General features: G+C 35.3%; 1 protein-coding gene across 1 annotated transcript; it reads left to right on the plus strand.

Moving 5' to 3' along the window:
• On the plus strand, positions 2,860-5,254 carry LOC107647895 (receptor-like cytosolic serine/threonine-protein kinase RBK2). The gene is made up of 7 exons (XM_016351944.2): positions 2,860-3,464; positions 3,591-3,842; positions 3,913-4,067; positions 4,224-4,303; positions 4,399-4,534; positions 4,704-4,856; positions 4,946-5,254. Exons 1-7 carry the CDS (start codon positions 3,104-3,106, stop codon positions 5,051-5,053), a joined length of 1,245 nt encoding a protein of 414 aa, XP_016207430.1. The 5' UTR covers positions 2,860-3,103; the 3' UTR covers positions 5,054-5,254.

Below are 13,127 nucleotides of genomic sequence, written 5' to 3' on the forward strand. Positions count from 1 at the left end.
TACTGCTAGTTGGGAGTTCTATCCTTAATTAATTTTATAATCATAAATATTCATAATGACAACTCCACTAGTAATTAGTTATGCATAGATTTCCTTATTACTGTTAATTGTGTGATAATTAGTTCCTTGTCTTGTCGTGACGTGACAACAGATTCAAAGAGGCGAGACCTTTAGGCCTTTGGGGTCAGAAAAATTAGGACTATAATAAAATTTTCGGTGAAGACTATAATAAATTACTAGTCAAAGATCGCACACTAGGACTTATTGGGCCCAATGAAGATTTCAGCCCAATTCTCCGCAAGGCCCAAAATACCTTGGCAATCTCCATTGTGTCCCTCAAATAATTCCCAGCAATATCTTGCCACAAAAATAATACCTCCAACATTAATGATTGTTTTTTTGAATTTGTTATTAAATTTGCGGAATTTGAAGACCATGTACACAACGGCCTAGGGGGAATGAATGAATGATAAAAAATGTAATAAAATTCTCATCATAAAACTAAATTGAAAAGAATAAACCTCAAAACAGGTGTTTCAACTTCCAAGTCTCACCCATAACAATAATCACATGGTGTGCTGACTGCTGAGCACACACGTAACAATAGACGAATGATAGATATAGATATTAGATCTAGTGAAATTAAAGATAGAATCTCAAAAGAAATATGAAATATGCATGAGTATGACGTAACTTAAAAGAAAATATACACGCAAATCTTGAAATAAATATACTGCGTAGCTTGTTGGTTTGTTTGTGGTGGCTCTAATTTTTGACAGGGCATTTGATATTCATAAGACAGAGTTGTGAATAATAATGGTTAGAAAATAATTAGAATTGATTTAGATAAATTAGTATTATTTATATTTATATAAAATATCTGTATATTAATGATAAGATTGTATGTTTTTATTATTTTGATTCTTTTAACACCTATATATATTTATATATTGTATCTTTGGTCACGCACTCAATAATATACCATTCTTTCTCCAATTTAGTTTTTTGTTTCTAATATTAATTAATCCAAAAAAAGATATCGATTTTCTTTACAAAATACAATCTTCATTTTTCTTAGTTTATCGCGGTATTTTTCAATCCTACAGGTGAAATACCAATTCTATAAATTTTTATATTTATTTTGTTTTATAATTTCTGAGCCATCTATGAATCGCTACAGGATGTAGCTGACAAAATTCTGCTGATCAAAAACTTTGAGTGGCTATAATGAAAATTATTTATCCATAAATCGCTACTGTGTACCACGGTTTATACAAGACAGTATTCCTTCTCATTCGTGGTTTTTGCTTAGCAAAATTTTTTTAGAAGGTGTAGCGGTTTTTGCCCAGCACAAAATTCTACGTAAAATCAATGTTCGATTGAAAATTCCTACACCATATAACAATTTTTATAGATATAAAAAGTTGCAATTTCGTCTGCGATATTAAAAAGTTATAATATGATAAATTTAATCTCCAAATAATTTATATACGTAACTTGCCCTAAATAATAGATAAATCATGAATATAATAGTATTAGTGTGTAAGCTTGCGGTTTTCTTGTTTTGTACGTCTAGCGATGATTAATGTATAATCCAGAATTATGGGTATACAATAACAAGATAGCAATCTTACACGTGACATTATATTATTGGCATATCACCAAACTCTTCCCTTTTGCAATCATATTTTGCAAACTTGAAAGCAACATATGGAAAAAAGGGCAGTGATGGCTACTTGTTTGTTTGTTGAAGTGCGTCTCTGTTCACTGTTTCTTGGTCTCTTTGTCCCTCTCTGTTACATGTCCCCAATACATACAAAAAGATACAACCATATCATGTTTTAACTTTGAAATGTGATTTAATCTTCTCTGCCATTATAGCTACCTAACTTCTTTTATTCTCAACTTTGTATCATTGAATAGCACCTGTTTTGAAAGACAATGAAGGACTTGTTAGTGGATTCCCCAGTTTGTGTTCTTGAGGATTTCCTAAGGACCTCAGAATCAGAATCAAGCACTTATTCTTCCAAAGAGCACACTTTGGATTCTGAGTCTCATCAAGATAAGCCTAAACATGTTTCTAAGTGGCACACTTTTGTGCAATTGCTCAGAAACAAGTCAAAGAAGCCTTTGGAATAATATACCATTCTTTCTCCAATTTAGTTTTTTGTTTCTAATATTAATTAATCCAAAAAAAGATATCGATTTTCTTTACAAAATACAATCTTCATTTTTCTTAGTTTATCGCGGTATTTTTCAATCCTACAGGTGAAATACCAATTCTATAAATTTTTATATTTATTTTGTTTTATAATTTCTGAGCCATCTATGAATCGCTACAGGATGTAGCTGACAAAATTCTGCTGATCAAAAACTTTGAGTGGCTATAATGAAAATTATTTATCCATAAATCGCTACTGTGTACCACGGTTTATACAAGACAGTATTCCTTCTCATTCGTGGTTTTTGCTTAGCAAAATTTTTTTAGAAGGTGTAGCGGTTTTTGCCCAGCACAAAATTCTACGTAAAATCAATGTTCGATTGAAAATTCCTACACCATATAACAATTTTTATAGATATAAAAAGTTGCAATTTCGTCTGCGATATTAAAAAGTTATAATATGATAAATTTAATCTCCAAATAATTTATATACGTAACTTGCCCTAAATAATAGATAAATCATGAATATAATAGTATTAGTGTGTAAGCTTGCGGTTTTCTTGTTTTGTACGTCTAGCGATGATTAATGTATAATCCAGAATTATGGGTATACAATAACAAGATAGCAATCTTACACGTGACATTATATTATTGGCATATCACCAAACTCTTCCCTTTTGCAATCATATTTTGCAAACTTGAAAGCAACATATGGAAAAAAGGGCAGTGATGGCTACTTGTTTGTTTGTTGAAGTGCGTCTCTGTTCACTGTTTCTTGGTCTCTTTGTCCCTCTCTGTTACATGTCCCCAATACATACAAAAAGATACAACCATATCATGTTTTAACTTTGAAATGTGATTTAATCTTCTCTGCCATTATAGCTACCTAACTTCTTTTATTCTCAACTTTGTATCATTGAATAGCACCTGTTTTGAAAGACAATGAAGGACTTGTTAGTGGATTCCCCAGTTTGTGTTCTTGAGGATTTCCTAAGGACCTCAGAATCAGAATCAAGCACTTATTCTTCCAAAGAGCACACTTTGGATTCTGAGTCTCATCAAGATAAGCCTAAACATGTTTCTAAGTGGCACACTTTTGTGCAATTGCTCAGAAACAAGTCAAAGAAGCCTTTGGCCACATTGCATCCTCTTAGTGTTCTCAAGCTCTCAAGAAGAATGAGTGGTAGCATGAGGGAGACTTCACTTGCTACCATGGATTCTCATTCCTCATTATTGCATACTTCACCCTGGAAGATCTTCACTCACCATGACTTACAAATTGCTACTAAATATTTCAGCCAAGGTATGCATTATGCAACTTGCTTTGCATTTAAACTTCTCCTTATACCAAAGTTTAGTAATTGTCTCAGAATAGAAATATATCTCTTTTTCTTAGAATTTATAGTAATTGTACATTGTTTTTGTGCAGAGAATTTGATTGGGAAGGGTGGTTATGCTGAGGTTTACAAAGGGTGTTTGCCAAATCATCAGTTAGTAGCAGTTAAAAGACTAACAAGAGGAACAGCTGATGAAACTATAGGTGACTTCTTATCAGAACTTGGAATCATGGCGCATGTAAGCCACACCAACACTGCTAAATTGGTTGGTTATGGTGTGGAAGGTGGAATGCATCTGGTTCTTGAATTGTCTGAAAAAGGAAGCCTAGCTTCAGTTCTTTATGGTAATGCAGGATTAATTGTTTAACCTTTTCAAAATTTTCATGTGTTCTAATTTCTTGTGATTGTTATTAGGGTCCAAGGAGAACCTTCCCTGGTCTATTAGGCAGAGAATTGCATTAGGAACAGCAGAGGGAATATTATATCTTCATGAAGGTTGTCAAAGAAGAATTATCCATAGAGATATAAAAGCTGCAAATATCTTACTCACTGATGACTTTGAGCCTCAGGTATATACACTATGCAGCTATATCTTACTTTGGATTCTGTGATTCTAAAGACACTAAAGACAAATATTCTTTTTGGAAGATTCCTGGTTTTTGTTAGCTATGAAATTATGAAACTTGTCTCTTCATGTATTTGAATTTTATGTTTTTGTTTCACAGATTTGTGATTTTGGGCTTGCAAAATGGCTACCAGAGAATTGGACTCACCACAGTGTTACAAGATTTGAAGGGACATTTGGGTTTGTAACATTAAGAAATAAATAGATTAATCCTCTATAATCTATATTTAATCAATTTTTGTAACCTCAAAATAACTTAGGTATGGGTGACACAGATACCTTGCTCCAGAATACTTACTCCATGGCATAGTAGACGAGAAAACAGATGTATTTGCCTTTGGTGTTGTGCTATTAGAATTAGTAACTGGCCGGAGAGCGCTTGATTACTCGCAACAAAGTCTTGTCCTATGGGTATGTATGCGACTTTTCATGTGAAGATGATAGTCGAGAACCATTAGATAGTCTGATATCTCTAGATAAACTGCTTAACATAATGCATGTTTATATCTTAACTATTATCTTCGCATAAAAAGTATCTTTACTTGAGTAACGACCTATAATAATGGATGGTTTTTTATAGGCAAAACCTTTGCTGAAGAAGAATAAAATTAGGGAGTTGATTGATCCTTCACTAGGAGGTGATGACTTTGATTATAGACAGATTAATGTTATGCTCTTGGCAGCTTCTTTATGCATACAACAATCTTCAATTCGTCGTCCCTCTATGAGACAGGCACGTTGGTTCATTCTCTACCTTTTTAATTTCATCTTCAGATTTATTTGAAGTTTTGAACTCTATATATATTGATATGTTGGGTGCAGATTGTGCAGCTTCTGAAAGGGAATCTTAGCTGCATCAAGTTTGCAAAGAAATCTCGAGTTCCATTCTTCACAAGAGTCTTTCAAGACGAGTTTCTTGACTCTGATTAGTTCAAATCAGAGGAAGCACTGAGAAGGAATTGTGATTATTGTGCATTAACAGTTAACACCATATATAAATGATACACATGCTAGATTTTTGTTACTAGATAATCAAATACTTCATTTTTTTTATATCTGTTTTACTGTTTAGAACTCTAGATATATCAAGCTGCTCCTATTTATTTATTTTAGTATTGTCTGGTTGTAAAATTTAAAAATGTAATATTGACAAGGTCTAGGAAAAAATAATCTTTTGTTTCAGGTTATTTCTTAAATCGTTTTTTATTGAAGAGTGTTGTCTTTTTTATTAATTAAAAAATATTTACTCTTTATTTATTGTATTTTATATTGATGGTTTCAGTGGCTAAGAGAAGGGGTTGAATCTTAGCCCCCTTTTTGTTGCTAACACATGCTGAATTTAGAGGAGACTTTTCTGTTTTAGCTCGTCTCTGGACACGAGACCTTTTCTTTTATCTCGTCCCTAGTCACGAGACTTTTTGTTGTCTCGTCACTTTGCACGAGACATTTTTAGTTTTTGCTCCTGTACAGTAGAAAACAGAAATGGAGTAGGAGAGAAGAGAGATTACACCCAGATATATCCTGGTTCAGCTGCTAAGTGCAGTGCAGCCTACATCCAGTCTCCATCACAACAATGATGGAATTTCACTATAATCAACCTGATTACAAACTGTAAAGTGCTAACCCAACTTACAAGGGGATTCCCACAGAATCATGAAACTCAACATAGATGAACAAAGGAACTCTAAGACATCTATGGCTTTTTCTTTTAATTTTGCACTCTCTGCCTTTTTCCACTCTATGGCTTTTTCATACAAACCTCACTGTTTTCCTTTTTCCATGAGACTCAAGACATGACAAAATTAAACAGAAAAATACAAAACAGATGCATGCAACTTCTTCCTTTTCTTGGTTGATGAGCATTGTGTCCATAGCTTCCTGGACAAGGACCGAAGGAAGAAGAAGAAAGAAATGAGAGAGAATGTGAAGTTAAAGTAAAAGCAATTAAATGAAATTGAAACATATTGATAGATTGCTTTTACTTCCCTTGCTTTGAGTAGCGTATAGCATTAATCATAATGATTCCCTATCAAATCAAAGTCAAGTTCTCTCTCATGTTTCCAAGGCTAGCTTATTAAGTTTTGAAATCCATTCTTAGCAAGCAATGGAATCCGTTGGAAAGCATGAAGTCTATTTGCTTTCTTAGTTTCGGACCAGGCTTGGAACCATTCAACACTAAAAAGACTTGGGCTTGTAGTATTGAAATTAAAGCTGGCCCAATTAGTTAACATTTGCTTTCTTGATAAAATTTGTTTCGGATCAAGCATAGAGCTCATAAGAAAGCATTTGTTTGGGCTTGCAATAATATTTATTCTGGTCCATTTAATAATTCAGCCTCATGGTATGAGAGACATGTAGCAAGGCTGATTATTGGGCTTAAACCAGAAACTCATTTTTTGGCCCAACATAAAATCTGCACAACAAAATTATCAATTAAGCAAATGTGAATTAAGATCAAATTAATAATTTTGTATTTAAATATTTCAATAATGTTTGTTCATCATCAAAATTAAATAAGAGTTTTCCATACTCATCAATCTCCCCCTTGATGACAAGCATTATCAAAAATTGAAATGGAAAGAAATTTAAAGATTGAGTAAAAAATACTCCCTTTGATTTTGAATTTCTCCCCCTTTCTAAATGTCACATTGCTCCCCCTTGATGTGTGCTTATTTTACCAAGGGAAACATTAACCTGTAACATTTGAATCAAGCTTCAAGTAACAATGTTATTTAGCATATTTTATGATGCTAAATGCTTGATTTATGAGCAGTTTTAATTGATAATCAAAACTCATTTGATATCATAAACTGATTTACTGCTCAAACTTAAACAAAAATAAAAAACTATCCAAATATTTTCCAAACTTTTCTTGTTAGTATATCAGAGCAAAACAAAATGATGGAAAAAATATTTGAAGTACACATGATCAAAACAAGGCAGTTTTAATATATTACACAATTTAAAAGAACTGCCAAAAATAAGTTTTCAATCCAACAAGTTTATCAATGATGAATCAACAGCCAGGCATCAAGGATAAATCAAACATCATTATAAACCAAATGCCAAATGAGTAGTAACTAATCATGATAAACCAAATGCTTCATGCAGTTCAAACAGCAGTGACCACAGTAAAACAAATGCTATAACAACATTCATTCTTTAAATCAAGGGTGATCATAAATTTTCAATTTTGAAAATTTCAACCCCTGTTCTCATCCCCTGTTTTTCCAGCCCCTGTTTTGTTCCAATTTCAATTTTGGAACATGAATTTCCTCCCCTTTTGTCATCATGGGGGCACCTGCACAAAATATGATCAACATAACAAAATATTCAAGATAAAGTAGCAGAAGTATATCACAGTATCCTAGAGCAGTGAGTATCAAGTCATGCTCCTACAAAAAAGATTGAGCCTAATGGAGCCAATATCAAACAGAGTAAAAACAGTCACTAATCATCAGAAAAATTAATTTCTTCTTCTTCAGCAGCTCCTTCACTGTCATCTCCCAGATCTTCTTTAAACCGTTCCATCATCAGATTGACCCTGTCTTTGCAATTTTTCCAAGCTTTCTCACTCTCATAAGCTTGCTTGCGGGCTTCTTTGTGGGACCGAAACATCAAGTCAGCCATGTTCGAAAATTCTCCCAAAATCTGTTTGATAGACTTGATTGTTTTGGAAGATTCTGGTCTGCCTTCATAGTCACTATCCGATGCAGCAGATTTTCTCCCTTTGGTTTCCTTAGTTGCTCCTCCTCCTCTGATTGAAGACGCCTTGTTTTCTACAGCCTCATTTAACAAATCAACTTTAAAGTATTCAAATATTCTAGTTAAAAACATACCATAAGGTAGGTTAGCCTTTCTGGTGCTTCTAACAGAATCCCACATGTGCCTAATCATAATATAACCAAAGGATATAGGGGTAGAGGTAACCAAAGCAAATAAGATGAGACAGTCAGAAAATGTTACTCGGTTGTGTGAGCCGCTTTGGGGAGTCAGAATATGAGTGATGATGCGGTGAAGCAGGGAATTAACCAGTCCTAGAGCTTTGTGTGTTGAGATGGTGCCATGCAATCCAGAAAGGTTCTCGCAAATGTGCTTGAGAACAGTCTTGTATGGAACGCCAACTTGTGTGTCCCATTTTTCCACCATGTAAGCTTGCGGTCCTTCATCCTTGAACCCAAGGGCCGCTCCAGGCCGCTCCAATTGTTTCAGCATCAAGGGCTATTTGAACCCTTTTGACATAGGAATGAAGGGTGCCGTCAATGAGCCGCATATTGGCATAAAACTCTCGAACAAGGCCAGGGTAGACTGGTTTCTGGATGAGAAGCAGAGGCTTCCAGTTGAGGAGTTCAAACAGAGAGGAGATATTGATATCCTTGTTGGTGAGATTTTCAAGGCTAACAAGATAGGTTGTGCACAAATGACGCTTCTCCATAACCTCTTTATGAAACTCAAAAGAGGTGCAAGAGTTAAATCTGCTTGGATCAAAGTGGGAGTGAGTTTTGCCATACTTGTCTCTGAATTCCATGGATTCCAAGTTTGGAGGTTCAGTAGTGTCATTGAGTGCAAACTCCTGATTCTTCTGGGAGCTTTTTCCAGGAGTAGTCCGCTTCGGTGATGAGGGTGGAGGTGAAGAAATGGGAGAAGTATGAGATTCTTGCTCTTCTTCCTCTTGGGGCTCTTTGTTCTTCCTGTTTCTTCCTCTTCCAGAACTCTTTTGTGCCACTACCTTTCTTCTCATGGCTTCGGTTTGTTTGGTTGGAGGTGGGGGAGAGGATGAGGAAGTAGAATGTATGTGGATGTGAGTGTGAGTTTGGGGTGTTGATGGTTTTTGAGAAAGAAGAATTCTTTCACTCTTTCTTGGCGCGGTTTCCTTTTTCATGGTAATGGAGGAATGAAATATGAAAGGTTGGGGGTGATAACCGAATTGAGTGAGAGAGAGAGAGAGAGAGAGAGAGAGAGAGACAAGGTGGGTGGACTCATTTAATGAGGTGTGGAAAGAGAATATGGAGAGAATAATGACCATTAGTGGACGGTTAATGACCATAATGGGTGGTTATTATCCAAAAATGATTTGCCTCTTAACTTTGAAATCCAAAACTGAAAAGTTGTTGCCTTAAATTAAGGGATTAGATGGAGAGAAAGATTTTGATTTGACAATAACCACTTCCAAAAGGATTTGATGACACAAGAAGAAGATTCTTATTTGTAGAGAGATAACTACCATAACAGTTAATGTGGGGTCAAGAAATTTTGGTGGGGCCCATAAAATTTGAATTCTGCATTGCCTCCCCCTTGATCATAGCTCTTTCAACAAGCTTGCATTTTTATCTCGTCCAAACTTACGAGACAAAACTGAACAGAGTCACAAATTTACAAATTTTCAATGAAACTTAAATCAAACATTCCCAAACTTTTTCTCAAGCTACAGAATCTGTCTTCACAGAGGGGTTTTGTAAAAATATCAACAATTTGGTCTTCAAATTTTACAAATTGAATATCAATAGTTCCCTTCTGCACATGTTCTCTAATGAAATGATATTTAATTTCAATGTGCTTTGTTCTTGAGTGCAAAACAGGATTTTTTGAAATGTTTATAGCACTCATATTATCACAAAATAAGGGTATACTATTGATTTTTAATTTGTAATCTTCTAATTGTGTTTTTAACCAAATTAATTGAGTGCAACATGCAGATGCGGAAATGTATTCTGCTTCAGCGGTGGATAAAGCTACTGTGGCTTGTTTCTTGCTTGACCACATGTTGAGTGAACTTCCAAGGAAGCAACACATGCCGGACGTGCTTCTTCTATCCACTCTATCTCCCGCATAATCTGCATCACAAAACCCTACTGCACAAAATTCATCAGATTTAGGATACCACAAGCCATAATTACAAGTTTCCTTAATGTATCTAATGATGCGTTTAACAGCCGTAAGATGGGATTCTTTTGGATGAGATTGAAATCTTGAGCATACACCCACACTTTGAACAATATTTGGTCTAGAGGAGGTAAGGTACATGAGTGAGCCTATCATTCCTCTATACCTTGTTTCATCCACATCTTGGCCATCATCATCCTTTTCAAGTTTTGTGTTAGGATGCATTGGTGTACCCATTGTTTTGGAATTTTCTAGGCCAAACTTTTTAATAAGTTCTTTTGCATATTTTCCTTGGTAAATAAAAGTTCCACTAGGAGTTTGTTTAATTTGGAGGCCTAGAAAGAAAGTAAGCTCTCCCATTAAACTCATTTCAAACTCACTAGTTATGAGTTTTCCAAACTCTTCACACAAGGAAATGTTGGCCGAACCAAATACAATGTCATCAACATAAACTTGAACAATAAGTATATCATCATTAGATGCTTTAATGAATAAAGTAGTGTCGGTGGTACCCCTTTGAAATTTATTTTCCAACAAGAAAGTACTAAGCCTTTCATACCAAGCTCTTGGAGCTTGTCTAAGACCATAAAGAGCCTTAGTTAATTTGAAAACATGATTTGGAAACTCTTTATGTTCGAAACCGGGGGGTTGTGCCACATACACTTCTCTATCAATAAAGCCATTAAGGAAGGCACATTTAACATCCATTTGAAACATTTTGAAACCTTTATGGGCGGCATAGGCAAGAAGCAACCGAATTGCTTCCATTCTAGCTACCGGAGCAAAAGACTCATCAAAATCTATACCCTCTTCTTGATCGTAACCTTGGGCCACTAATCTAGCCTTGTTACGAACAACTTGTCCATCCTCACCAAGTTTATTTTTAAATACCCATTTAGTACCGGTAACTTTCTTACCATCCGGATGAGGTACTATGGTCCAAACCTCATTCTTGTCAAATTGTGCAAGCTCCTCTTTCATTGCTTTAACCCATGATGGGTCCTCAAGAGCTTGTTTGACATTGTTGGGCTCCATCTGTGACAAAAAAGCAAAGTTGCTAGGTTCGGTTTGCCTTTTGGTGGAGGATCTTGTTGTTACACCATGAGAAGGATCTCCAATGATGAAGTCATGAGGATAATCCCTCATAGACTTCCATTCTCTAGGCTTTCGGACAGGTGTAGAGCTTTGATGAACTTCTGGTGGTCTCACTGTTTCAGTTGCTCGTGCCTGCTCAGGAGACAAAATGGAAGTGTCTCCTCCAATCTGACGAGACAGAACCGGGCTGATAGATTCTTCATTTTGCACAGATTTGGGATTTTCTTTATTTGTTCCATTCTCTTCACAACCTGAATCAATATCCTTCACAATACTGGGAATTAAGTTAGAATCACAAAAAGTAACATGTATGGATTCCTCTATGGTTTTATGCTCTTTGAGATAAACTCTATAGGCCTTGCTTGTGGTGGAATATCCAACAAACATTCCTTCATAGGATTTTGGATCAAACTTTCCAAGATTTTCTTTATTATTAAGCACAAAACATTTGCATCCAAAAACATAAAAATACTTAAGATTTGGAGGGGTTCCTTTCCATAGCTCATAAGGGGTTTTCTTTAACCCTTTTCTAATGATTGTTCTATTCAAAATATAACATGCTGTGTTTACAGCTTCAACCCACAAAAATTTAGGAATTTCATTCTCACATAGCATAGCCCTAGTCATCTCTTGAAGGCTTCTATTCCTTCTTTCAACCATCCCATTTTGTTGGGGGGTTCTAGGACATGAAAAATTATGAGAAATCCCTAAGTCATCACAGAATTTTTCAAAATCTTGATTTTCAAATTCTCTTCCATGATCACTTCTCAAATGGGCAATTTTCAAATCCTTTTCATTTTGAATTTTCTTACAAAGGGTGGAAAAAGCATGAAAGGCATCATTCTTATGAGCAAGGAAAAGTACCCAACCAAATCTAGAGTAATCATCTACCACCACAAGAAGATGTAAAGCATGTTACATTTTGTTCCTTTAAATCCTCAAGAGTTAATCCATACACATTGTTGCATCTTTTGGCTTCAGGAAGAACATTCCCAGTTTTCTCACACACAACTAAACAAACAAATTTCTTAAAAATAACTTCAAAACCCAAATCACAAAGTTGACTAACACTAAGTAAATTATGTTTCAAGCCATGTACAAGGAGAACATCATTTATACAAGATGAGAAATTTTTACCCACTTTCCCAACAGCCACAATTTTTCCTTTTGCATCATCACCGAAAGTGACAAGCCCTCCATCATATTCATCAAGCTTTATGAAGAAGGTTGTCTTTCCGGTCATATGCCTAGAGCATCCGCTGTCCATATACCACATATTTTCCTTCCTTTTGGATACTAGGCACACCTACAAAACATGCTTAAGTAACCTTAGGTATCCAAATCTTTTTGGATCCTTTTACGTTAAACCATCTTCTATGTCCTAAGCCATTGTAATCAAAAACAATTTTATAAACCTTATCACCGACCATTCTTTCACCAAAAAAGCATTGAATGGGAAAATGTCCATTCCGATTACATAGTCTACAAAATCTTGGAGTTGCTGTTTTGTTAAAGTAGGTGGGATCTTGAAATCTTGTGTCATTAGAAGATGAAGCAATATTTTCAAAATGTGATTTTTCAGATTTATAGAACCCCAACCCAGCCTTATCATAAAGAGGTTTTTGACTAGCCAAGATGTGATTTAAACTTTCGACTCTCCTTGTGCTGCTGCCTTTGCCTTTGAGCTTAGCCATTTTTCTTCTTCCTATCTTCTTCTGTCCATCTTGCTTCAGGTTTAAGAGAAACAACTCCTTCGGCACTTGTAACAGTTGGATATTGTGGTCCTTCCAAGATGATTTTCCATAGTCTGTAATCCACTGCTTGAACAAATATCTTCATCCTCTCCTTCCAATAGGTATAATTTTTCCCATTGAAAAGAGGGGGTCTGTTGCTTGATTGACCTTCAGTTAGATTATAAGACACCACATTTGCGCCACTGTTTTCTGCCATGAGGATCTTTACTCCAAGCTGCAAAGCTTGATCTCTTTGAGACTAAGCTCTGATACCAATTGATGGTTTCAGTGGC

Source organism: Arachis ipaensis, chromosome B06 (genome assembly GCF_000816755.2).
Source record: "Arachis ipaensis cultivar K30076 chromosome B06, Araip1.1, whole genome shotgun sequence".
NCBI classification, from domain to species: Eukaryota; Viridiplantae; Streptophyta; class Magnoliopsida; order Fabales; family Fabaceae; genus Arachis; species Arachis ipaensis.

Excerpts from the sequence above, each read along its gene's own strand:
- LOC107647895 (XM_016351944.2), top strand. The coding sequence starts at position 3,104 with ATGAAGGACTTGTTAGTGGATTCCCCAGTTTGTGTTCTTGAGGATTTC. Across the intron at positions 4,535-4,703 it reads AACAAAGTCTTGTCCTATGG|GCAAAACCTTTGCTGAAGAA; the intron begins GTATGTATGCGA and ends GGTTTTTTATAG. Across the intron at positions 4,857-4,945 it reads GTCGTCCCTCTATGAGACAG|ATTGTGCAGCTTCTGAAAGG; the intron begins GCACGTTGGTTC and ends TGTTGGGTGCAG.